Here is a 27,054-nt window from a genome sequence, read left to right as displayed (position 1 = left end):
CACCCGACTTGTTTGCAGGGCTGCGTCTAACATTGACATTGACTAGAGGTTACTGTGTGGCCGCATTTTCATCCGCTCCTGTTTGTCACCAACAGCTACCACAGCCGCCAGATATCACAATATGACATACAGTCGAGTATTCCCATGTCAGTAAGCTTACAGGGAATATTTTACGTTCGACTTCCACGCACATTTCATATGACTATCTTGATTTTTTTTTTTTTTTGTTAAACATCTCGCTGAACGTTGAACACTCCCCTAAAACAGGAAGATGGAAGGACGTGGGACCAACTTTGTAAGGGTAAAATATCAAACTTTAAGAAACTGATAAAAAGCTCAGCTATCTTTCTACATAACGAACTGTTTTCTTTCTGACGGTGACTGTCACAGTGTGACGGCGACGGTGACAGTGACGGCGTGACGGTGACAGTGTGACAGTGGCAGTGACGGTGGAAGGGACAACATCTCTGAGCAGCGTTTTGACTTGGCTCTAGCCTGCAGCGCCAGCGCCCGCTGAGATGTGTCCCAGTTCAGCGTCACACGATAAACGCTGCCGGTGACCAGGCACATCGACCGACTACGTGACGTCATTACGGACACCTGCGTGACGTCATTACGGGCAGCTGCGTGAGCATATCCATCAAAAGTCGGTGCAATAGTCGGCTATCATAGGTGCGCAAACCCCAGGCTGAACAGCGGACCCACAGCGGGGAGTAGACACACGGCGGAGCGACAGACAGCGTGGGCACAGCGGAGGCGCAGCGTGGGGCTGCACGACGGAGGGACAGCGAAGGCTCAGCGGAGGGACAGTGGAGGCTCGGAAGCACCGGTCGGAGGGCCCGATGGTCGGCGGCGGCGGCGGTGCCACTGGCCCAATGAGTGTAATGGTCGGCGGCGCCACTGGCCCACTGAGTGTAATGGTCGCCGCAGAAGAGTGATGATGCCGGCGATGTTTTCATTACCGGCCGTTATCACCGCGTCCGCCAGCCAGCCAATCCCGGTGGTAATTGAATTGTAAAGTGCACAACAGAGTCGTCCGCCCGCTCCAGGTCGTCTTATAAACTCAGCCACTTGGCTAAACAAACACGACAAAATCACTAAAAACTACAATGATTTAGTCGTCTGTTACGGATGTCACCTTGAGAAGCAAATAATTTAAGGAAATACGGACCTGCATCGAGAGTAGATGAAGGGAGTACGAGTACATACAGTTTCCCCAATACACATCAGAGAAAAACATACGTCAGGTGTGGCTGTTACCTGGCTGTTACAGCCACAAACAAGCGGCTATAAGTTAGTATTACCATGTATTACCTAATAAGTTTCCTAGAGGATTATACCGATCACCATGCATGGCATCGGCAATGATCGCTCATTGAAACCTGACCACTATAGCTCTGTCATGTACACAATATAAATGCACACCGCACTGTTACATGTCGTAAGGGTCCGGCTGGCAGCAGCGCGGATCAGTCCGAAAAATGGCAGCCGGATCCGTTGGTGCCCATGTATAGTCAGCTAGGGAACCGTGCATTACCTAATGGGATCAACTCTTTACTCGGCGGACGGAGTAAAGAAAGGCCCGCGGCACGCGCACTTTCTTTCTCTCTCCCTCTCTCTCTCCCTTTCTCTCTTTTCTTTCCTCTCTTTTTCTTTCCCTCTCTCCCACACCAGCAAGTGAATGGTTTTCATACATCTGTGGATGTACTCATACATCAAATAAGTATGACTTGAAGCCCCGATCTAAGCCGAGCGGTAAGTGGTCAGGGAGGTGGCACGCGCGGCTCCGGCCCAGTCGGCCGTCGAGTCGCCCGGTAGCCGCAGCTCCCGGGCCGCCGCGCCGGCCGGCCCACCGCCAAATACGGCGCCGCCACCGCCGCCCGCGGTCCCCAGAGCCACTTCACTCTGAATTATCATAATGGCGACGACTATTAGCGGCTCGGCCCGGCTCGGCCCGGCCCGGCCCGGCACGCGCCGGGAACTCGCCTGAGTACTCCTGTGCAGCTCTCACAGGCGGCAGACACGACAGCGGCCGACAGCGGCCGACGACAGTCTGTTTGCTGTGAGGGCGGCACTCGGCTGCCGAACCGCCCCGTGTGAGGGCGGCAGCCAGCGCGGGCTCCGAACCGCCCCGTGTGAGGGCGACGGCAGCGCGGGCTCCGAACCGGCCCCGTGAGACGACCGGCAGTCGGTTCGGACAGGAGTTAGCCAGCCGGACGCGGCTGAGGTCACCGCGGGTCACCACAGGTCACCGAGGTCAGCTCCGGGTCGGGCAGCCGGCAATAGGTCAGGTCAGGCCAGGTCAGGTCAGTACGAGCTACAAGCCCGGTCAGGCTAGGTAAGCTCAGGCCAGGCAAGGTCAAGTCAAGCCAGGTCAGAGCCAGGCTAGATTATATCAACGCAAGCGCGATGCCGCTGGACCTCGGTCGGTGCAGGCTCCGAGTTAGGTCAGGTAAGATGATCAGGTCAGGTCAGCTGGTCAGGTCAAGTAAGAGGCTTCTACGGATAAGACCGTGTCAGGTGAGCGACTGCTCGGTCAGGTCAGGTCACGTCACGTCGTCAGGTCAAGTGAGGTCAGGTGAAGTCAGAAGAAGATCAGGTCAGGCCAAGACAGGCCAGTTTGGCGCCAGATTCGGGCAGGTGAGATCAGGTGAGGTCAAATGAGGTCAGGGCATAACAGCTGCAGCCTCGCGTCAGGCGAGGTCAGGCCAGGTATGGTTCAGTCGGTCAGTTCAGTTCAGGCCAGCGGCAGCCCTGTGTCAGGTGGAGTGAGGTCAATTCAGTGACATATTAGGTCAAGTAATGTAAGGTCAGGTCAGGTCAGTGCCATATTATGCCAAATGAGGTCAGGTGAGGTTAGGTGAGGTCAGATCAGGTGATGTTAAGCCAGATGATGTCAGGTAAGGTGGGGTCATGTCAGGTCAGCGCCATATCAGGTTAGATGAGGTCATCAGGATAAGGTCAGGTGAGGTCAAAGGTCACCGGGAGCCCCGTGTCGGCGGCGCTCGGCCCGTAAGTAAGTATGCGCGGCAATCGGCGGCGCTCGGTCCGTAAGTATGCGCGGCAATCGGCGGCGCTCGGCCCGTAACTAAGTATGCGCGGCAATCGGCGGCGCTCGGCCCGTAAGTATGTATGCGCGGCGCTCGGCGGCGCTCGGTCGTATTGCATCTGCGTGCAGCGCTCGGCGGCGCTCGACTGAAGCGCTCCGGTCGGCTCGTTTCATCGGGCCGACGCACTGCCGGCCACTGGCGCAGCCGTCTCCGATTGCATGAATGTAAATGAGTGATGGCGGAGCCGACCAAAGGCACAAAAGGTCATTTGAGCCCATTTATCATCGGGCAGATGAAGTTAATAGCTTCATTCAGACATAAAGAGCAGTGGATCGGTCGTAAGGAGCCGGCGCCGGGCCGGACACGCGGCGCTGTTTGTGAGCGCTGAGCGCTGAGCGCTGAGCGCTGAGTGCTGAGCGCTCCCAGCGGCCGGCGGCGGACGGCGGACGGCGCGGGCCCGCGGCATCTCCTCAGCTCCAGTCGGCGTCCCGCTGCGACCAGCGCGGCCCTCGGACCAGAATGGGGATGCACGGGTCACGACTGGACCAGAGCAAACAGCTATTGGCCGATAATCGACTGTATTTCAGTGTGTGGTGTGGCACATCCCAGTGCGGTTCCTAAGGTCGGGCCCGGCTGACTGTCGAAGGCCGCCGGGGGAGGCGCGCCAACGGCGCCGACCCTCCGACCCGCCGGGCCGGGCCGGGGAGGAGCGCCCGCCCGGTCCCGCCCGAGTGGCCCGCTCACTTGGTGTGCGGGTCGCCGGGCCGCCGGAGCCCCAGCTCATTGGTACGCTCGTCCGCCCCCTGTCCATCCGAACATCTCTCCTCTCCGCCCGTCTCCGCCGAATCACATATGTGGAGCGAGCGGCTCGTTTCTGCCCGAGGTCGGGCCGATCGAGTCGGCCGAGATGGGGCGGCGACACGGCTCGACCCGCCGCGTCCTCCGTGGCTGACGTCACCGCATTCCATAGTAGCTCCTCACTGGCTCAGACCGCGGCAGCTGTTCCGGGCTGCCATTCAGGCCTTCACCGCAGCACTGAGAACAGCCGCACTTCCTGCAACATTTTACTGGTATCTCCACTCACAGGGTCCGTTTTACGAATGGCATTAGTCTAGCCCTCCTCCACCGAACCAAAGATCACAGTGGAGAATGGTTTAGCGTTCTACCGAAGAGAGGCTGGCTCTAATAGACCGGGCGGAGGCGGCTGGGGAGCGGCGGCGCCCGACGGCAGACGACCCGCGCGGCGCCCGACGGCAGACGACCCGCGCGGCGCCCGACGGCAGACGACGCGCGCGGCGACCGGCGCTCTCCCGGCGCCGACGGTCGGACGAGCCGCGCCCGGCGCTCTCCCGTCGCCTCGCGTCGCCGCTGGCCTAGTTAGTTGCGTCGGCGTCGGCGCTGGAAAACAGCGCCCCTGATGCCGGGTGCGATATATCCAGTGTAGGAACACAGGCGCGCGCAGAGCGATCACCTCCGATAGGTGTGCGCCCGGCGGCGGCCCCACGCCGCTCTATCAGATCGGGAGAGAGAGAGAGAGAGAGAGAGAGAGAGAGAGAGAGAGAGAGAGAGAGAGAGAGAGAGAGAGAGAGAGAGAGGAGAGAGAGAGAGAGAGAGAGAGAGAGAGAAAGAGAGAGAGAGAGAGAGAGAGAGAGAGAGAGAGAGAGAGAGAGAGAGAGAGAGAGAGAGAGAGAGAGAGAGAGAGAGAGAGAGAGAGAGAGAGAGAGAGAGAGAGAGAGAGAGAGAGAGAGAGAGAGAGAGAGAGAGGAGAGAGAGAGAGAGAGAGAGAGAGAGAGAGAGAGAGAGAGAGGAAACTGTAAAACTTCTATTTATTTTTATTTATTATTCGTCGGATAGCAAACGCTCCGAAGAGAGAAGAGCTGGCTCACGTAGAAGGTATAAGGAATGGATCTTCATTCTGAATGCTGAACCTCACCACCTTGCACCACTCGAGGAGAATACAGAATCGTTCCAGGACTCGGTCAGAAAAATGCTCTGATAACATACAGAGCCTGCAGTTGGGGAAGAATAAACCATCGAGTGTTACATCTTACTCTGCCTCTAATTGCTTCCATTAGCGATGGGCAGAGGTCGTTTTGCAATAGCCACGGCCGCTGCCCAGACCCGTCATTTGAGCGCCTCAGGAGTCGGCTGAGCCGTCCTTTCAATGGCCAAAGCGTGTCGGCATTACACGATGCAGAGATGCTGGGGGCCTTCGATGACACATTGCAGCGGCTAATGACACGGGTTAGAGTGACGGATGGTCCCGGCCGGCGCGCTCACCGCTCTCCTGGCCGGACGGGGCCGTCCGGGCGCCCGCTGCCGACACCCAATGTCGGGCCGTGCCGGTGTGCCCGCTGCTGACACACCGGGCCGTCCGGGCGCCCGCTGCCGACACCTCGGCACCGCACAGCCGCCGTGACGACAGCCCGGTCTGTTCCACGCCACAGGTCTAGGCGCTGACGACAGGAGCTGCCTGATTGGCGGAGTTGTTATTCCTCTTACATATATCTTGTTATCAAAAAGTAAAAGTGGTGATGTTTAAATGGGTGGATTGTTGTCCGCTTGTTTGTGCAAATTGCCTTTTTATATTCACTGAACTGCAAAATCAGAAAATACCTTATGTAGCTAAGTTAACATGTCATTATAGCCGCGTATTACTTTGTCACCAAAAACATACCTGGTTGTGTTTTCGATTTCATGCCTACCTACCTTAGGCATTGAAGCTGCCGTACAGTACGACAGTTGTTCGCTACGGCTTGAGAGCACTGGCACTGCACTGCCATTTGGCGGCTAAGAGAAACATCCAAAAGACAGAATGAGTCAGCGAGCACAAAACTGCAAGCCTGCTTTATGCATAAATGCGTGTAATTTATGTAGATTACGGATGTCTCGGGGCGTTGGTAATCAGCATATCTTTCGATGTGCCACCGCGCTAGCCGTCAACGCTTCGCCTCATGAATGATTAAAAACTGCCCTCAGATATCCTTCAAGATTACAAATATCATATTATTCAATCGACAGAGTACGCACAAAAGTCGTCTCACTTCTCGGATAACTAATGTCGAGGCGAGCACCGCTCGAATAGAGAGCGAATTAAAAAGTGGAATCAGGGAGCAGCAGTTGTTATATCTGGGATTAGTGCACCCATTTCAGCCATAGAAGCTCTGTTGCGACACTTCAGCACATAGGTATCTCACAGAGTGGCGACACGGCAGTGAGCACGCCGTCTCAACATCCGCCGCAAACTGTGATCATAGTCCGGCATTCCGGCCGTCACATGGTTGATGATAGGCCCCATCACCCCTCCCCTTCCCCCCTGCCAGCGCATACCCCACAGGGAGCCGGTGCAATGTGCCGTGTGGGCCTAACAGGCAGCTCGGGCGCGGAAGTCAGGCCCCGGCCCACAGTTGACACTAATGCGGTCCACTCGCCTTCATCAGCTACTCTGACACGATCCGGGGTCCAAACCAGATCGAGCCAATACGAGACCCACGTGGACGACGGTACGGCAGTCCGGGACCAGCGCCGGACCAGCGATCACAATCAGAGCGGACCGACGCGGGACCGGCGGTCCGACCAGCGCTGACCAACGACTATTTCATGAAGGAGTGTGCGAGTTGGTGTGTCACGGTCAGGGACGAGAACAGGCCGGTCAGCTCCCGTCTGGCCTCTGGCTGGGCGCACAGCGTCCCCCAGTTACTGTGGAATGTGGGCCCCTGCGGAGTAAAACCGGCAGCTCTGGCGCAGCGGTCAGTGCCGGGCGGCGGCGGCGTTCTCCCCTTCCCTCCCCGTCGGGACCCATCCGCAACAGTCCCGGCGCGATTTGGTGTGCCGTCGCGTGAGAAGTGTATTTGTGTTGTTACTTGTTATTGATTGTTGTGTTTGTTATTACGTCGCGTACCACGGGGCTGTGATGCTTGTGTGCCTTGTATCGCGTTGGTGGGTGCTCCGCCGGCCGCTGCCCGCGCTCGCTGTAGCGCCGGCCAATCGGAGGGCCGGGCCGGGCGGCTAGCCCCAGGCGCCGGCCGAACTGACCTGGGGTCGGGACTCGGAGCGGCAGTCAGTCGGCTCTCGATCTCTGCGCGGTACGTGCCCGTCCGGACACGTGCTCTCTGAGCTCGGGCGTCGCTCCGGCGATTTGAGGCCGTCCCAATAATCTAATACTGGTGGTTCGCCCTTGTGGACGACCATTTTGATGCCAGTATTCCCCCTAAATCTAATACGTTTGCATCTCTACGGAGTATGGTTTCGGCCGTTCGGTCGAACCTACTCGTAAAGTTTCCTTAGCAATTTCCCATAGTTATCCTCTCTTAATCTGGCTTAGCTCCAGTTTAACTCCGGATATAGCGCCGTTTCACCTCAGGGTTTATACGCGACATACAATCGCACACATCAGCGGGATGCGCTCATGTTCGACGGCTCGATGCGTCCGACTCGTTCTTGGATTCGTGTTTGTCTCTGCTGGCAAGTGTCTAACCAGCTCATGTCTTGTTCTTGATTTGTCTTGATTTTCGGCACGCATGAGTAAGACTTGTGCGGAGGTTTCTCCGACAAGGCTTTTGACAATACATTTAAGACGTGCCAAGTACAGCTTTGACCTGGCGGTCGCGGTGATCAGTCGGCTAGTCCATCCTCTCAAATGATACAGTCCACTTAAAGCTCTCCACACCCACTTCGACTGCACGTCCCCCGCCACAGTAGGGTGCCAACTCGGGCCACTCTCTGTGGACAGCGGCAGGGCCGCTCCAAGTTTCGACGTGCAGGGCGACCTTTCAACATCAACACGGGGTAGCGGCCACGACAGTTACCGGCCACTGCGGTCCGGCGCTGACCTCTGCACTGCAGTGCGCAGCGCAGTGTCGGGGCACTGAGGACACCCGCAGTTATCGGGCCCGATCGGCGCGGCGTCGACCAGGCCATTAGCTCAGCGGGCCGCGGCGAGCCCCAGTACCGAGACTGCACGCTGGGGACCAGCGCCGAGACTGCACGGTAAGAACCGATCCCAGCGGACTGCAGGCTGGGAACGTCCCGACCCGGCGCGCTCAGCTCGGACTGGGGCAGCCGGGACCAGCGGCGCCGGGCTACACCTCCCGACCGGCGCCCGGCTACACCTCCCGACCAGCGGCACTGCGTCGTGATATGACACTGGCCGGCCGCCGCGCCGGTGAGCCCGACTGGGTAATGCTCCTCAATCTGCAGCCCACACCTGACGTGCCGTTCTCCAGCATCGTGTGCCGCACGCGACGCACGCCATCCCCACTGAATCTGAGACCACCCATTGCAAAGTGGCCCGGCCCTGGTTTCAGATAGGTACACACCTACAGTCCACTACAGAGCAAGTCGTTAGCCCCCTGCTACGACGTAAGTTTACCGTGCCTCACAGAGCAGGGAAATGCAAGGGGCGTCCCTGCATGCAATTCAGCAGTTCAGCCGCCCGGTCTGTCCCCAGCACTGTCCCCAGTGCAGCAGTGGGGCGCCCCCTGTCACCAGCGCAGCGTCGGGCGGCGGGCGCCGTGCTGATTTATAGCTGGTTCCGTCGCGCCTCTGCTCAACATCCATCCGCGCCGCTTCTTTGGCCCAGGCGCGGATACAAGGGGGGGGGCCATGGGGGCCATGGCCCCCCCCCCTTGGTCGATTTTTTTTTCAAAAATAAAATAAAAAGTTAAAAAGCTGAAAAGGGGGCCTCCTGAAAATAAAGTGGCTATTCATGTTGAGATGTTGCCTGAACAGCTAGATAAGCTCAATAGACGCAGTTTTTTTTTGGGGGGGGGGCCAACAAGTGGGAAGATGGGGCCTCCAACAGGTGGGATTATGGGGGCCTCCTGGTTTCTAATGGCCCCTCCCTTGGAGATTTTCTGGATCCGCCCCTGCTTTGGCCTGATGATCTGCTCCTGCGGAGTGGTGTGCACCATCGGCCTGAGCCAGCTGTGGCCTGTGAGCGGCGAGCTGCGAGCTGCGAGCTGTGAGCTGAGAGCTGTGAGCTGTGGCCTGTGAGCTGTGAGCTGTTCAGTATCAGAACCCTCTGTGCAGTGTCCTGTGGCCTGTGCAGTGTCAAACCCGGTGTGAGCTGTGAGCTGTGAGCTGTGCGGTGTCGCCCCGGTCAGTGCTGCGGAATTGAGCGATAAACTGGTCAGTGGTCGCCCACCAGCCGCCGTGCCCGCTGACGGTGATCGCAGCAGGCTGCGGCGGCGTCGCGCGGTGCCCTGATTGGTCAGCCAGCGGGAGCGGCGGCCGCTGATTGGTGGGCGGGGCGGCACGACGGCTCACAGATGGTATCAGCAGCGCGGAGAATACCAGACAAATCGAAAAGCACCCGGCGGCACGCCCACATCGAATTCGTCTCCAGTTCGACATACTGCAGTTTAATAAGATTTATGGGAGGATCATCAACATAATTCAGATTTTAAAAGCTTCCCTAGCAAGGCCATAGTCGTCCAGTTTATGCTCAACCATTGCACACCGGCGCCGCACTGCTGGGGCCTGCCGCGGTTGGTTGGTTCAGGTTCGCGTCCATCAACTCAAAGCCGGACCACTGCCATTGTAAATAGCGACACGGAGAGCATCAGTCCAGGATCACAGCAAGCCCGGCCGGCCCGATTAACGCCGGCGAAACGTAAATGATCGCTGATCAAAAGGACCGCCTCACATACACTACCCGTGCATTGTTTCTCACGCTTAATATTGAGATAACCTTATCCCAGCGGCAAATGAGCATATTCCTATGCAAAAACCCGCCGGTGCATAATTTGATGGCAGCTTATTGGCCGGAGCCGTGCCGAGCGGCGCGGCGGTTCGGTGGGCAGCTGCGGGAGCGCCCGGCCGGTCGGGCGGCCGGGCGATAGGTATCCGACTGGAGCCGGCCGGGCGCCGGACCGGTAGGTAGTAGGTACAGGTCTCGCGGGTTTTAGCGGTAGGTTTTGCACCTAGAAAATTTAGCGTACTTCAGGCTATATCTTCGTCGTCTTAAGCTTTTAAGTGTTGAAGATGCGATCGACTTGTTGGGTAACAAGCCGGCCATGATCGTGTAAAATGGCTTCATCGTGGATCGATTAGTTTCTGAGATATAGCCGGAAATGTAAAAGTGCAAAACCTACCACTTAACCCTCGCCCGCACATGGGGGGGGGGGTTGCCACCCCCCCCCCCCCAGGCAGTCTTTCTGCTCTGCACTCAACATTTTTGGAGCTAGAAGGCTGATTTTTCGTATAGCTGCTCGTCTATCCTTTCTTGATATCCACTGAAAATTTCAAGTTGCTGTGATTTTTGGTTTCGGAGATATGACCTTGTTTTTCAGGTCATGTCATGACCCAAATGGCCAATTCTCAACATCTTGCGTTTGCCATGGGCCTTGTGAGCTTTTGACACCCTGATTTCGGCCTTTTTTGCCAGTCTTACCTCCCACCTATCATGGAACATGTTGTTCGACGATGTACAGGGGTCAAGGTCAGGGTCAAGGTCAACCTAGGTCATCTAAGATAATTGCGTTTTAGGCAAGCTGAATTTACTTTTTGTGAAGTTTTTTGACTGCATTTTTGGTAAAAGCTTCTCAGATCATGATTTCATGTGATATGGACCCAAAAACAATCGGTGCACACATCAGTATACACACAGACACACACAGACATACAAACACATATAATTGACCTTGACCTAACTTGACCTGAAATGACCTCAGCAGCAAAATTCTGGTCGGATAGTGTGACAAAGAGGTTCTAGCTGGCTTGGCACCAGAAAACAGCATCGTCATCGGTATTTGATAAGCAGCGCACTTGATATCCAACGGTGACCCAAAACAGCAACATTTTTTAGTTTGACCTGACCTGGAAGGTCAATGACTGACCTGAGCAGGTAAAACTGGGTATCATTGGATTTGTCTCTTCCCAAAGAATCTTTTTGGTCTTTACTGCTAAGCTCTATCTCCAACAGGAACGAAATGGCGCGGGGGGGTGGCAACCCCCCCCCCCCCCATGTGCGTTCTAGGATGGGAAAATGGCATGTGCGGGCGAGGGTTAATCTCGCGAGACCTGTACATACATACCTCTATACCGCCGGAGTATATCAGGCTCAGTGGCCGGAACACATCGGAGTCGATACAACAAATCACTGAATCCGCTGTGTCTCAGTGGTAATTGTGCGACCTGTCGATCGATTTTGCTGTGCTCGTGGCCCGCTGCTGAACGGCAGGCACATAGGCAGCCGCCGCTGGCGCTGATATAGAGCTGTACGGTACCGGACCACCAGACTGATACAGATGTACGGTACCGGACCACCAGACTGATACAGCTGTACGGTACCGGACCGACCAGACTGATAGAGCTGTACGGTACCGGACCGACCAGACTGATAGAGCTGTACGGTACAGGACCGACCGACGGCGGGGGGCTAATCAAATCGGCCGTCGATTACTGCGCGCGCGGGCGGTGGAGGCCGTGGGTACCTACTCAGCGGCGCGGGCGGTCGCGGCCGGGCCGGGCGGCCGGGCGTGCCGTGGGCCGGGGCTCACAGCTGTGGCGGCCGGGCGTGCACCGTGGGCCGGGGCTCACAGCTGTGCTCCATACTTCAGCCCCATCGTATTGCCGTTCCAACTACTGTATAAATGATATAAGTAACAGGAACCGTATAAAACGGATAAGTTTATGCTTTTATCTGGTATTACATTTTCGTTAGTTTTAACACGCGCAGTGGAAGGGGGGCGGATTTCGCCCACCCCTCCTGTTTTTCGCCAATAACTCGCGCCGCAAGCATAATATCAATGTGAAATTTCGGCTACCTGTCCAGAATTGAATTGCGGATCTTCTCGTGCAAGAAGTAAGAAAATCGGTTCACAACTTTTCTAGTAATAGCGGTGTAAAGTCAAACATCCTGCCGCCGCGGCGGCGCGGCGGCGCGGCGGCCGGCGCTAGCCGTTACGCGCCGCCTGAATTGTAGACTGTGCCGGGGCGGGACGGTTCCGTCTTTACATCGCGCTCCTTACCGCTGATTATATTAGATTCGCGTCAAATTCGGCGAGAAGACTGAGAAATGTACAGGCAATCATATGGTCAAAGAATTTTGAGAATCTGCCGGTAACAACTTGACAGACTTGTGATCAGCTCAGTTGAGCCGGCTCAAAAATCAGCTCAGCTCATGAGCCGGCTCAACATTTTGCCAAATTGATGAGCTGTGAGCTGAGCCGGCTCAGTAATGCATTGAGCTGAGCTGCTGTCTGAGCTGAGCTGAATGAGCTTGAGCTGAGCTGAATGAGCTTGAGCTGAGCTGAGCTGAGCTGAGCTGATTGAGCTGAGCTGAGCTGATTGAGCTGAGCTGGCTGAGCTGAGCTGAGCTGTTTGAGCTGAGCTGAGCTGAGCTGTTTGAGCTGAGCTGAGCTGAGCTGATTGAGCTGAGCTGAGCTGAGCTAATTGAGCTGATTGAGCTGAGCTGAGCTGAGCTGAGCGAGCTGAGCTGAGCGAGTTGAGCTGAGCGAGCTGAGCTGAGCTGATTGAGCTGGGCTGATTTAGCTGAGCTGAGCTGATCCAGTTCTAGGTACACTGGAAGATGATGAGAACGGATAATAGGTACTCACGCAAGATACGATGAATAGAGCTAGCAATTAAGCCCAAAAAAGATATCGAAAATAATACAAAACACTTCTTTTGAAGGAGATGAATTGAATGGATTTGGAGCCTCACAAAATGTTTCAGATATGACGCGTCTCACAAACTGACGCATAAAGACTGTGTTCAAAAGCGTGATCGCGAGCACTTAATGACGAATGAAAAGCCTAGGTATTGCCCGGTCGCCATAGCAACTGGTAAGCGTCACAAATTTCGAACACTATCCGAGCTTGGTTGATATTTTCTTTGGCGCACGTGCGCGGCGTGCGCGGCGCACCACGTGGTGTTGGCGTCAAAATTGATATCTATCATGGATAATTTAGTTTGTTGGTTTTATTTCTACTGATTCTCTTTACTTTTCATTATGTCTTCTCGTGCTCCGTGTTCTGCTGCCCTGACTCTTTTCGAACACCTTGACAACTTCAAGTACAAATGCAAGATCTGCCACAAAGTTGTCATCGTCTCAGCTTCTTCCAAGACCAACTTGAATCGCCACGCAAAGGTAAGCTGTATTTTTGTCATGCGAATTTTTACTGTTTCTTGTTGATATTTTCTTTATTACCTCACCTGTGATTTGTGATACACCATTCACTCAATGTTCAGGGAATATTCCCTGAATATTACCTGGCATTTGGAGAAATACGGCAGCTGATAGTGTTGATCCTGAGTGTGTTGTGAGCAAGGCCATCTATAGAAGGTACAGCCCTCTGCAAACTGCGTGGTAGGTATTCTTTTCCCCACAAAACTGAGGATAACGCGAATGCTATGCTAACGGTCACTCGGAAATGGTAATGGGAAGACACGCGAGGCTCCGCACATTAGATTGGGCTTATTTTGGTATACATTTTTCATCTAGTTTAGCAACAACACACAAAAGTTTACATTTGCCCCCAAAACAAACTTTTGCATTTTGTTGCTACAATAGGCCTAGGACTTTGTTCAGTGACAGAACCAATCGAAGGAGTGAAGCATGGCGCATCTATATGCAATGAGGTCCGACCGACTGATAACAGAGCCTTTGAGTTATTATCGGTTTCGTCGAAAAAAGAATACCTACCATGCAGGCCGCAGTTTGCAGAGGGCTGTACAGTCACTCTACTTTGTCACTGTCACTCTACTTTTGGTTAGGTACCTTATGAGTTATGAGGGGCCTCAGGACAATAATGGTGGTTGATCAGTTGGGGAAACTGTGGTAAAATCTGCCATTTTTCATTTTAGCAGTCTGCTATTTTTAACATAAATCTGTCAAAAATGGGTACGGACCTGCTAAAAATGGGTACGCACGTGACATCATCGTACCTACCCAAATATAGCAGATTTGGGTACGGACCTATAGAAAAACAGATTTGCGCACTACTTGAAGCAAATGCGCATCAAACGCCTGGCAGATTCATGATGAGAATAGTGCTGAGAGTGTCCTCTTCTATTTTCTTTCAGATCCGACTATTTTTTAATAAGATATTGCCATTGGAAGACGAATGCACTGAAATTTCCTAGAAATTGGTCATTGTTTTAGGTATTTTCTGTTTCTTCTCTTAAGAATAGACAGAAAATAATGTTCAAAACAAAATCTAGCAAAAAATACATAAGGTTGAGAATGAGATTCATTACTTGAACAGGCCATCACTAGAACAAACACAATTTGGCATGATTGGTTGACACACATGTTATCAAGGTCATACCATTGAAGGAGTAAATAGCTATGTTGGCATATTTTAGTAGTTAATTTAGCCATTTATGTGGTTTGTTAAGATGACCCTGGCCACAGTGTTTCTTATAATGAGAATTTTGGCACATAGCATTGCCTGGTTTTGTTCAAACAGCAGCTTATACCCTGCTGGGTCTTAGCACGACTTTTCAACCTTAATGGTTAGGATGTCATTTTAGTGGTTTATTAATCCATTTTGGTTAAAAATGTTACCTCCATCTTATTCTCCAGACTTTAAAGTGTATGTAATGACCAGCTATTTTGAATCAAGACAATTCTTTTTGGGAAATGAGTAGGGGTTTGGCACAGCCTAGCAGTCAAACACGTCAGGCTGCAGGCTGGTGGTCAATTATTTACTATTTTTTTTTCACATGTTTTGTTCCTCAACATGACTATTATTTTCAAAAATCAACATCAAATTGCCAAACCTTAAGTTCAAATGAAGTTAGTCATTTTTACGTTGTTAGAAAATGGGAGTACCCCTTGCGAGCATCAGGAATGATGTTACTCAGGATCTGCCTCTGATTGGCTGGTGTGTGAGTGACTATACCATCTATAGTTGGCCTTGGTCGTACCCGTAGGTACCCCTCCCTCCTGGCCGTCCGTGTAATGAAAAATGGCCTGGCCGGGCGAGCGTTAAGGTTGCACTGAATCAGGCTTGTTTTTACTTTCAGAACAAACATTCACAAGATCTGGAAAACGTGGTGAGACTCCGTGGTACCAGCACAACTCCGCTCGAGCGACTGGTCCGCGTCCCCAGTAAATCTAAAGCGGAGCAGACAACGCAGGCGCTGATAAAATTTGTCGCGTCTTCACATTCCCCGCTGGCAGTCGTTGAGAACGCCGAGTTCCGTGCGTTCGTAGCGTCTCTCAATGAGAGGTGGGTAGATGTCATTGTCAGCTGTGTTTGTTTTTATTTTTAGGATTTGTCATCATCATGTCATTTTGTTGAATCATTCTGTTCAAGGCCATATATATTCTGTTCAACAAATGTGCAAGCATGTGGTAGAAATGGTGTTATTTTTTATCAACGCTATGCTATTCAAAACAAAGTTTTAGTTAATGTTAAAAAAAAAATCCGTTTGGACTTTGTGCTCAGTTTTCATAAAAAAATGAATAACGTTATTATAACATATATTCCAATAAGCAGACTGATCATGCTTTAATTGATAATGTCAAGCTTACGATAAAGCATTTATAGTATGTCACAATTTTTGGAACTATTATGACTGATAAAGGCAATTCTCTTTTACTTGCGGTTTACCATCATTTTCAAATATTCACAGCGTTGCATGAAAACTAGTTTGAAATAGCCATCTCCTTGTGAGTGTTGCGTGCACTCTTTCAATATTCCGGTAACCAATAGCACTCCGTTTGGTCTTTGACAGCTACAAGTTGCCATGTCGGAGGACCTTGAGGGCCCTGACCATAAGCAGTGCCGAAGCGGTCAAGAAGGAGCTGAAAGAAACACTCGCCCGACTGCCCCCGGATCAGGCCGTCAGTCTCACCATGGACCTGTGGACAAACAGGCAGCTGCTTTCTTTCCTCGGCATCACGGCTCACTTCGTCAGCGAGAAGCACTGTCTGCGTGCTGATCTTCTTGCTTTCAGGTATTTTTTGTCTTAATTCCCAGACACAAGCAGTCTTTCCGGAAAATTAGAGAGAGCGGGAGTTAGAGTGTGAGAGAGAGAGAGAGAGAGAGAGAGAGAGAGAGAGAGAGAGAGAGAGAGAGAGAGAGAGAGAGAGAGAGAGAGAGAGAGAGAGAGAGAGAGAGTGAGAGAGTGAGGTGAGTGAGTGAGTGAGTGAGTGAGTGAGTGAGGTGAGTGAGTGAGTGAATGAGAGTGAGAGGGAATTTAATTCTGTAAGTTACTTGTAAGTTGTACTGGAAGAAATCCCCTCTCTCTCTCTCTCTCTCTCTCTCTCTCTCTCTCTCTCTCTCTCTCTCTCTCTCTCTCTCTCTCTCTCTCTCTCTCTCTCTCTCTCTCTTTCTTTCTCTCTCTCTCTCTCTCTCTCTCTCTCTCTCTCTCTCTCTCTCTCTCTCTCTCTCTCTCTCTCTCTCCTCTCTCTCTCTCTCTCTCTCTCTCTCGCCATTTGCTTAGCTAATTTGTTAATTTGAATCGTGCTTTTGTACAGTTGTTTTATCGATGGTTCATGTTCAAAAATGCGTCTTTTGCGAAATGCCTGCGATCGATGGGGACGTCCCCTTGTCCTTACTTGTTCCTTGTCCCAAGACATCAGACCTAGCAAGCAGACAGTTTGTGGACTTCCTTGTGTTTGCTGTCGTGATTATTTGTACTGGCCACTGGGGCTGCTAGGTTAGGGAACCTAATTTCTTTGCTAATGCCAGTTGTTTTCTTTCTTCACAGACGCTTCTACGGTGCCCATACGGCGGAAAACATCATATCGGCCTTCGAGGAGGTCACTCAGGAGTTCGGGCTCCGCCATCGCATTGCGGTGGTAGTCACGGACTCGGCGTCGAACATGATCCGGGCCTTCCGCGTGGGTTTCCCAGTGGCCGACGTGGAGGATGAAGACGAGGAGGCCGACAATGACGTGAGTTTTATTAGTAATAGAAGATTCTGAGCGTGCTGTTGTGCAAAGGTGGATTTCAGTGTTAACCCGCGCCCGGCTGGGGGTCCTGGATTTCCACGCCCTGCTGGGGGGGGGGGGGTGTTTGAACACCCCCCCTTCTAACTCGGCTCCTGGGCCACGTAGCGATACGCGGAAGGCGGCGTTCGAAAGAGCGTCAAAAATAATGAGGAAATCACTTTGGTCAATTTTTTGGTCAGGTCAAAGGTCAGGTCACCAAAGGTCATTGAAGGCAAAATTTCGCCGATTTCCAGGTCGAATGTCGACAATTTCCAAGAAGCCAACGCATAACTCGGGAACCAATAGAGCTACATCGCCGCGGAAAAGCGCATTCGATAGCCCTATTAACGCCCTTTTCTGAGTAATTATCTCAGATTTGACCTAACGTCAACGGTTTTGCCTGCAGGGGGCAAAAACTGCAAAAATAGCCGATTTTTTTTCGGAAACAGTTTTTCTGCAAGAACTGTTGATCCAATTCTTGTACGAGCTTACTTTTATCGGCATCGTGTTCCTCTCGTCAAGACGCATCGAATGAACTATAACTTGACCTTGAAAGGTCAACTTGAAAATTTGACCTCAGGTCAAGGTCTTGACCTGACCGGAAAGGGTCATGTTGCATATCAGTCGATCCGTACCTATCGTCGAGCTGAACACATTTAAGGCGTTTTCATCGCTCTAGCATGCTTCTATCAAAAGTTATTTGCGAAAAACTGTTAGATACCATTCGAGACCTAAGATGACCTCAGGGCATAAACAGGGGTCACTGACACCATTTTCATGTTCAGTGTGTCTAAACCACCTGTAATTCAGTGTTTGGGAGTGTTTATAATGTCTTTCGTTCAAAAGAGGCGCATTTCAATTTCCTCCCATTGACTTATAATGGGGAGGTCGCAAAATTGACCTGATCTTAGGTCATCGACATCAAAATTCTGAGATATACATTTTGTACATGCTATTGCTCTTAGCAATCGCTGAAAGTTTCAAAGGGATCGGTCTCTCGGTGTAGCTATGACAGACATTGAAACTTTTTATGAGGTGAGGTCACTTCAAGTGACCTGGTGACCTGACCTTGAATGACCTTGGTCTGAAATTTTCACAACATGTGTAGAATTGATGTATGATAAAGTGTACCAAAAACGGCGGCGTTCCGCGCCGCCGTTTTTTTTTTTTTTTAGATATTCGCGAAAAACCACAAGGGTTCAAACACCCCCCTCCCCAGCAGGGCGCGGGTTAACGAATAACCGCACTGGAGCCGAATGGCTGCGTTGACACTATTACTATTACCTCACACACGCACACGAAGACGCACGCGCAAACAATTGACTGCTATTGAAATTATGGAGATATATTGTTGCACTCCACAGCTTCTTGCACAGCTGCCGCCTGTGAACGCTGTTGTCCTATAATTGGTTAATCCAAGATGTAAGAATTCAAATTTCCTCATTCGTTGGTACACAAAATTATGAGTTGCTCACACGTTCCGATGTGAGATGGCACATATTCATGACAAGTCGTTGCACCCTGACCCGTTTGATTAGTTATGAGACTTATGATGCCTTAATAGCTACTATAGTTCGTTTTTCTAAGTTCGACCCTCACTGTAAACATCTTTTTGAACAAAGCACGAGAAATGCTAGCTGAATTACTTAGAAAACTGGTTAGCGCACATTGTACTGGAGATATGAATAATATTTTCCAAATAAGTTTTTAACACCGATGATATACCCTCCTGTTAAACGCCGTGCGATTTATTGATTAGTTCAATTATAATTTCTGACAAGTCGTCTTTCCCTGTGGGGTTGTATATATGGGCAAATACGAACTGGGAGTCTGGGAAATAAGCGCCAGGAAGAAATAATTTTGAATAAAATTAATGGTCTGTGACATCAATGTGCGCCAGTCAGTTTTCTTAGTAATTCGGCTAGCAATTCTCGTGCTGTGTTCAAAGAGACGATTACAGTGAGGGTCGAACTTAAAAAAAAAAACGAACTATACCAACATCTCGATGCATCAGCCTGCCAAAATGGCACACACAGGTCACATACATACGTACAAACAATTTACGCCGTGAAGAGCAGATTGCTTTTTTTGCATAATAAGAATCTGTGCCACCATAAGAGCACTTAGTATGTTTTAATTTTTTTATCCTTGCAAATGATGGGTGCCACAACGTCAACCGTTGGGCAATTATTTGGTGTAAGAAGTAACCATAGCATTATTTATCCCCGTGCATATTCTTCCAAACTGGCAGGATGATGAACTGGAGGCAACGGACCTCGGCGCTGTCGAAGGCCTGAACATACCAGTGCGGACTGCCTGCGCCGCGCACACCCTACAGCTGGTGGTCAAGGATGGGATACGGGAGTGCGGGCACGGAATCGTCTCCAAGGCGCTAACCAGGTTGAATGCCTTCATTGGCGCAGCACGGAAGTCATCGCGCGCCATGGAGGTAAGATTCAGCGAGATTCCTGCTGTGACCCCTGCTCGTCGTGTTTTAGGTCAAGTTTCGGGAGATAAAAGAAACGAATAAGTAGAGGTGAAAAATAGACGTTTCCTTCTGTGTATCCTCGCGAATTAGTGTCCCTCTGCGGAGTGTTATGGTTAACCCGCGCCCGGGTAGGCCTCTCAGCCAACTTCGCCATGGTGGGTGTGGGGGGGAGGGGGCCTTTTTGGCCACACCAGATTATCTCGGAAAGTAAGCAAGCTAGAAAGACTCGATAAAAAGCAATAGATAGCTCGCTACAAGATATTTCAGACTCGTTTAGGTCATTTTTGATAGGGTTATCGCTGAGTTCACTGGAGGCTACCAAAGGTAAAATTTTCACGAACGTTTGTTCCCGATTTCGACAACTTTTCACAAATCGGCGCATAAGTCGGGAACCAATAGAGCTACAGCGCAGCGGAAAAGCGCATGCGATAGCTCTTTCAAAGGCCTTTCTGAGTATGGTTCTCAGATTTGACATAAGGTCAACGGTTTAGCCTTCAGAGGGCAAAAACTATCAACATTTGACGTTTTTCCAGAAAAAAAGTTTTTGTATCATAAGTTTTTACTCCAAGCTTGTAGGGCGCTGATGTTACCGGCATCGCGTTTGTCTCGTCGAGACGCGTTGATTGAACTATAAGTTGACCCGAAAAGGTCAACTTGAAAGTCACAGAAAAGGCTATGTTGCGTGTCACTCGATTCGTATTGTTGAGCTGAACACATTCATGATGTTTGCAGCGCTATAGCATGCTGCTATCTAAAGCAGTGGCAAAAAACTGTTACCGACGTTTCATGACCTGAGAAGACCTCAGAGGCATAAAAGGGGTCACAGATGCAATTTTCCGGTTTAGTGTGTCATGTTTACCTGTGTTACGAATTACGATACGATGTTTGAGGGTGTCTTCGGCCAGAAGAAAAGCATTTGAATTTTCCCCCATTGACTTATAATAGAGAGGTTACAAAATTGACATCTTAGGTCACTGATATGAAAATTCCGAGATATATGAATTCTTCATACTGATTTCCTCATGCAAAGCCCCAGTTTCAAACTTCTTGGATGTAAATTGTAGGAAGGATAGAATCACAAAGTTTTTAGAGGCATTGTTACTTAACTTGACCTGGTGACTTGACCTTCTGTGACCTGGGGCCAAAATATTCACACACGATGCGAAATAGGTGTATCATATGCTATACAAAGTTTCTAGCCCGCTTTTCCTTACACGCGCAAAAAAACTGGCAAGTGTGGCCACCCCCCCCCCCCCCCCCCACACACACACACACACTCGGACGAAGGTTAAACCCTGGTCGACCGGTTAGGGGATCCGTTCACCGGTCTCCTCACTTAATGTTACCCTTAATCTAATTAGACTGGTTACCTAGTTACCTAATTTTAACCTAATTAGAGCAAATGTTAACCTAATTATAGCAGTTTATAAATAATAAAATGATCCCTTTGGCGTAGGTAAATAGTTGAGAATGCAAACATATGGAAGGTGAAGTTAGTTATACAGGTAATTGGAAAAGTGTCGAGCACATTCCTTGTTTGTAATAGGTCGTATATGCCGGCTGTATGACATATAAGATCATATATCATTTATTTGGGCGTATTACCAAGTAGTTTTGCATGTTGGCGTGTTAAACCAATTTGAATGGCCTTTTCAGTTGCTCAGCCAGGCGAACGCCAGCCTGCAGTCTGCAAACGCAACGAGGTGGAGCTCTCAGCTGCGCGCTGTGAGATCCTACCTGGACCTCTCGCCTGAAGTGTCCCAGCGACTCGAGAGCCTCGACATCCTGAGGGGCAAGGCCCCTCTGGGCGGTGAAAAAACCACCCTGAAGGAGGTGGCGGAGGTGAGAAATGGAATGTGGTCTATGAGCACAGGGATGATCGTCCAGAACAAGCGTTGACATTCACTCCAATATGAAAGCTTGTAAAAAACTGGTTTAATTTGTACGCAGTTTGATTACGTATCTCCGTCCATCAGCACTTTACTTAACCCGCGCCCGTATGTTGGTTGAAACACATCTGTCCGCTCCCGTCATCTTCCCTCAATATCTCATTCTTGGCGTGCGTTCGGGATCCGGAAAATATTATCGTTGGGATATTCTCGGCCGGAAAATTATTGTTGAGCGCCTATCTTCAGCATGTCTCGCTATCGCGATACCGAACGTGATCCCGATAATTCTCGCTGATCCCGGAAAATTCTTCCTGATTATCCGGATGCCGAACGCAATAACACGTCCAATCTTTCAGGGCCCGTGTAGGCATCAATTTTACACATGCTGCCCAAAAAAATCAGGATTGTCCAAAAAGTAACATTATTACAGTATGAATGCCGCTAGGTCGTGATCAAGGTGTTATATCAAGGTGTTATATCAAGTCCAAGGTCAGGCCAAGGCCAAGGTCAGGTCACATGCTGAAGGTCACGATCCTATGGGGCGAAAAGCCACATGGCCCAAGCTTTATAGGTAATATTTGACGTAGAATACGATGGTAATGCTTGTTTTGCAACGTGAGCCTTAGTGTTTAGCGGGAACAAGTTTTTAAGTTGAAGCGTTTAAAAAGTATGGGATGTAACACACTTCGGTCGAAATGTCGCAATTAACCTAAAAAAAAACGAAGATAGCCATCAAAACAACAATGAAATTGGCTTCTCGGTGGCTGCTGTGGCATGTCTTTATCGCTATCATGCGATATTCTACGATTTTCTCAACAAGAATTATTTTCGGCTAGAAAATGATAATTGATGACTTCACTAAAACCTGATATCCCAAAATCAAAACCGATTTTTAGGACTGTTTTCAACGTAAACTTTGTGTTGTTTGAGGTGGCCGCCGTTTTCGAGATACAGCACAGCAAAAAGGGACGTTTAACGCCCCCCCCCCAGAAGTCGCGGGTTAAATGTTACCACCAGGGGCTTGTCCCCAGGCCCTTGGGAATACATTCCGTGGCACTCATGAATTTCACCAACCCTTACTCCATTTCCTGCGTCGCCTCAAGTGCGCTTGAATATGCTTCTTAGCGATCTTACATTTTGCAGGTCCTGGCACCCTTCGAGGTGGCCACGAATGTCCTCCAAGGGGAAAAAGTGGTCACTTCGTCGCACGTGATACCGGTAATAATCGGCCTAAAAACAAGTCTGCTGTCGGGGGAGGAGCTGACGACGGCAGTGCGGAGTCTCCAGCAGAACTTGCTGTCGTCGCTGATACGCAGGTTCACAGACCAGCTGCGGAACCCGTTTTATGTAACGGCGACACTGCTCGACCCGCGGTTTAAGCTGCTGCCGTGGACGGACGAAAGCGACGCTGAGGAGGTATGCTACATCATTTTTGCTCTTTTGTATTAACCTTAGGACTGTGACACCGCGGGTGCATTTTCCCTTCATCTTTTTTTTGCATACGTTTTTGTCTGCTCAAATATTTTGTGTACCGAATATAAGACGCATAGGGTATTTCTTTGCTTTGTCACGATTCTTCACAAATAAGTACCTATGGTACCGACTAGACTGGACTAGACTGTTAGGACAGACTAGGCCCAGTGCAGCGTGCCAACAGTTTACACGCTTGTGCTGTAACTGCTATGGAGTCAGAGGCGCCTTCATGTATTCGCCACATCGAACGTCTTCCATTTAGGGGCATATTTCAGAATGAGCAAAAGGAGTTGCCTAGGCAAAGCTCCACAAATTAGCGAAAATCCGCATTTTCATGTCTTTCGCCGCAACATGGATACCTTCCTATTTATTACAATCGACCAGAGGCGGATCCAGCTCAGAGTTTGGGGGGGGGGGGCAAACCATAACAATTTATCGATTCTTTCCATGCATCGTCCATAGGCGTAATGCTAAAATCATGCCGTTTGGGGGGGGGGCAAATGCCCATTTTGCCCCCCCCCCCCTGGATCCGCCACTGCAATCGACCGTACGTTTGCGTTAATAGGAAGGCGCCTTTTCCCTAGTATTTCGGGGCTCTAACGTGTGCTGAGTTAGCGTGGGGAAGAGTCGGAGCAATGCTGAAGCGCGTTAACACGCGCAGTGGAAGGGTTGCGAGTACTACGCCCAGTGGAAGGGGGGGGGGCGAATGTCGCCCCCCCCCTAAGATCTCAGCTCCCACTGAAGCTAGAAAGACGAAATTTGGAGGGTAGGTGGGGGCACTGGGGAACTGTCGTTTGTGAATTTCATGACCCTTGGTCAATATCTTCAAGGTCATATGAGGTCAAATGTAAAATGTTCAAAACATCATATAAAATCACAGAATAGACATACAGACATGCCGTAAACGCCATTAGACTGCCAATACCATGAACAATCAAATGGCTATCTTCGATTATTGATTATTGTTCCGCATTTTCCAAAATCTTGAACTGAATGTTGGCAATTTCTCGTGACTACTTCACGACCATGATACATGCATTTCTTAAATTGAACTTTTTGAGCCAAACACGTACACATATGATAAAATGAATGTCACCATCGTGTGCTACGCCCCAAATTACCCATAAAACATGTGTCACAGGCTACGAATATCAGTCTTGATTTTCGGGGATATGTGCCTACCCGGTTGACCTGAACTTGACCCTGACCTATGCTTGACTGACCCCTACATGGAGCTGACACTCTTGTAGGCCTTATATGATGGATTGTGCACCGTTTTGACAGAGTTTATGACGAGAGGCGCCCATTGCGAAGTCCTGAAGTCCATGCTACTGAAAGCCCGATTTCAGGTGTTTGACCTGACCTTGACCCGACCTGTGACCTCAAAATTCAACTTTAAAGTACTCATCTGAAGCGTCTCGTCGCGTTCTTTCGTTTGCCGCCTCGTGCGTTTCGCTGCGCCTATTGGTTCTCGAGTTATCGGCTGGGGGCGTTTAACGCCCCCCCCCCCCCAGCAAACCGTGGGTTGCGAAATACCCCAGCAACTGCCGGTCAAACGGTGCATGCACTGATATTCGATGTCTTCCTAACTTCACGACGGCTTATTTTCAGGCTCGCGGCGCGTGCGCCGCTCATCTCAAGGCGGAGGCCGAGCGCCGGCCACCGGTCGGCCCATCGCCCGGGCGTCCTCAGCCCGTCACCATCACGGTGGAGGACGAGGGAGAGGACGAGCCTGAAGCCGTGCCGGGCCCATCAGCTATGGCGGTGGAGGGAGGACGCAGCCCGACTCCCCCGCCTCAGGCCTCCGGGACGGCGGCTGCAGTTGGCGGCGAAAGTTCGTGAGTAATGAGTACATCGTTGTAATCTTATTTTGCTTGCCTATGTACGGGAAAGGGTGTCAGTGTTCTATTTCTATACCGTGTTTTAGCTTGTGCGGTTGGTGAAACTTATTTTTATAAAGCTTGTTTGGAGCCATTATTTGACCAGTTTCCTGGCGGAAATAAGACTGATGATCAATTATCCCGTTGAATTCCACGGTGAACTTAGATTCTAAGATTCGAGGGAGCTTTGGACCCCTTGGACCTCTGCCCGGGTATCACAGTAAATCTCTGTTTTCGTACCTGCAAAGTTCATATCTTGTAGTAATACCGCGGTGTTCTTTTTCAGCTTGTATGCCTACATGCATCGACCGCGGCGTGAAGGCACAGGCCAGAGCCGGGGCGCGGCTGTGGAGGCGGAGCTGGCCCGTTACCTCTCCGAGGAGCCGCAGCCGATGGTCTCTGACCCGCTGAAATACTGGGCTGGCCGGAAGGCGGTCTTCCCACAGCTCGAGGCGGCGGCGAGGACCCACCTCGCCATCACGGCCAGCTCTGGGCCGAGCGAGAGGATTTTCTCTGTTTCGGGGAAACTCTTCTCGCCGGCACGTACCCGGCTGCGAGCCGACATCGTGGAAGGACTAATGCACCTTAAGTGCCAGCCGTGAGCGCACTGAGGTGATTGTCGCTGGTGCTCACTAGTGGTGTCAATTTCAGAAAACGTATGTCCAAAGTCCGTCCAATGTCCAATGCTTACGTCGATTGTCCGTCCAAAAATTTCCAAGCCAGCCATCTGTCCAAAGATGTCCGACACCTACGCAATAATTTACACTCAACACTGTTATTTCATTTGCTTTTCATGTACCGCTGCAAGCTCAAAAGTGTTAATCATATCGAAAGCTGAGCTTTCTAATAGCCAATCAATGTTAAACACGACTACTTTTTAAAAATGTTGAGGTGTAGCAAGCGATTGTCCAAAGTTGTCCAATGTCCAAAGCCTGCGGCCATTGTCCAACCGAATTCCGAATTGGGCATTGGACAAAATCGGAATTCCGAAGATTCAAGTTCCGATTGACACCACTAGACTGCTCACTGGAGCCAGCTGATAAGACGGGCTCCTCTGCGGGTGAATTTTATGTGATATTTAGCCAAGGACAGCACATGTTTCCATTGATGTTCGTCAAGTGCCATGCCAGTCGTGAGTCCACTGTGATTATTTTCGCGGGTGCGCACTGGAGCCAGCGGATAAGACGGGCTCCTCTGCGCGTGAATTTTATGTGATAGTTACCCATTAACAGAACGTGTTTCCATTGATGTTCGTCAAGACTCAAGTGCCAGTCGTGAGTCAACTGTGATGATTTTCGCGGGTGCGCACTGGAGCCAGCGGATAAGACGGGCTCCTCTGCGCGAGAATTTTATGTGATAGTTACCCATAAACAGAACGTGTTTCCATTGATGTTCGTCAAGACTCAAGTGCCAGTCGTGAGTCCACTGTGATTATTTTCGCGGGTGCGCACTGGAGCCAGCGGATAAGACGGGCTCCTCTGCGCGTGAATTTTATGTGATATTTAGCCAAGGACAGCACATATTTCCATTGATGTTCGTCAAGTGCCATGCCAGTCGTGAGTCAACTGTGATTATTTTCGCGGGTGCGCACTGGAGCCAGCGGATAAGACGGGCTCCTCTGCGCGTGAATTTTATGTGATATTTAGCCAAGGACAGCACATGTTTCCATTGATGCTCGTCATGTGCTAGTCGTGAGTGCACTGCGGTGATTGTCGCGGGTGCACACTGTGATAACATGTGATAACACTGCCGAGAACAGTCCATTTCATGTAGTCTGAGTCCAAGTAGACGCGCGACTCGCAAAGTCTCAAGGTCTTAATGAGCTTATCTCTTTTGCCCATTGTGTAAGTTGCCTCACTCCGTGTTGGAGGAGACTTATGTGCCAAGAGTTTATCTGTTTTTTTAAGCTTGTCCGATTTAAAAAGAACGACTGAACGAGCTAAGCGTGAATTTAACTGAGCGGAAACTGAGCTGAGCTGAATTGAGCGGAAACTGAGCTGAGCTGAACGGGAACTGAGTTGAGCTGAGCTTAGCTGAGCGGAAACTGAGCTGAACTGAGCTGAGCTGAGCGGAAACTGAGCTGAGCTGAGCGGAAACTGAGCTGAGCTGAGCTGAGCGGAAACTGAGCTGAGCTGAGCTGAGCGGAAACTGAGCTGAGCTGAGCTGAGCGGAAACTGAGCTGAGCTGAGCTGAGCTGAGCGTGAGCGGAAACTGAGCTGAGCTGAGCTGAGTGGAAACTGAGCTGAGCTGAGCTGAGCGGAAACTGAGCTGAGCTGAGCTGAGCGGAAACTGAGCTGAGCTGAGCTGAGCGGAAACTGAGCTGAGCTGAGCTGAGCTGAGCGGAAACTGAGCTGAGCTGAGCTGAGCTGAGCGGAAACTGAGCTGA

General features: G+C 50.9%; 2 protein-coding genes across 3 annotated transcripts in view; one reads left to right on the top strand and one right to left on the bottom strand.

The window, feature by feature from the left end:
* LOC122379995 overlaps nt 1-27,054 on the bottom strand; it is a gene marked incomplete at its 5' end in the record, with an annotated part of 246,265 nt that overhangs the window by 87,222 nt on the left and 131,989 nt on the right. The window lies entirely within an intron of this gene.
* Nucleotides 12,901-26,611, top strand: LOC122379974 (E3 SUMO-protein ligase ZBED1-like). 2 transcript variants are annotated; one of them, XM_043362679.1, is made up of 9 exons: nt 12,901-13,143; nt 15,024-15,229; nt 15,738-15,959; nt 16,716-16,902; nt 19,190-19,387; nt 21,083-21,268; nt 22,459-22,731; nt 24,400-24,626; nt 24,955-26,611. In XM_043362679.1, the coding sequence occupies exons 1-9, from the start codon at nt 13,006-13,008 to the stop codon at nt 25,268-25,270; spliced, it is 1,953 nt and encodes a 650-aa protein (XP_043218614.1). In that variant the 5' UTR covers nt 12,901-13,005; the 3' UTR covers nt 25,271-26,611. The 2 variants fall into 2 exon arrangements, with proteins under 2 accessions (XP_043218614.1, XP_043218615.1); XM_043362680.1 differs by lacking the exon at nt 19,190-19,387 and having other exon boundaries at nt 12,917-13,143.

Source organism: Amphibalanus amphitrite, unplaced genomic scaffold, assembly GCF_019059575.1.
Source record: "Amphibalanus amphitrite isolate SeventyFive unplaced genomic scaffold, NRLGWU_Aamphi_draft 000088F_arrow, whole genome shotgun sequence".
NCBI classification, from domain to species: domain Eukaryota; kingdom Metazoa; phylum Arthropoda; class Thecostraca; order Balanomorpha; family Balanidae; genus Amphibalanus; species Amphibalanus amphitrite.
This window is presented reverse-complemented; position numbering and strand designations above follow the sequence as displayed.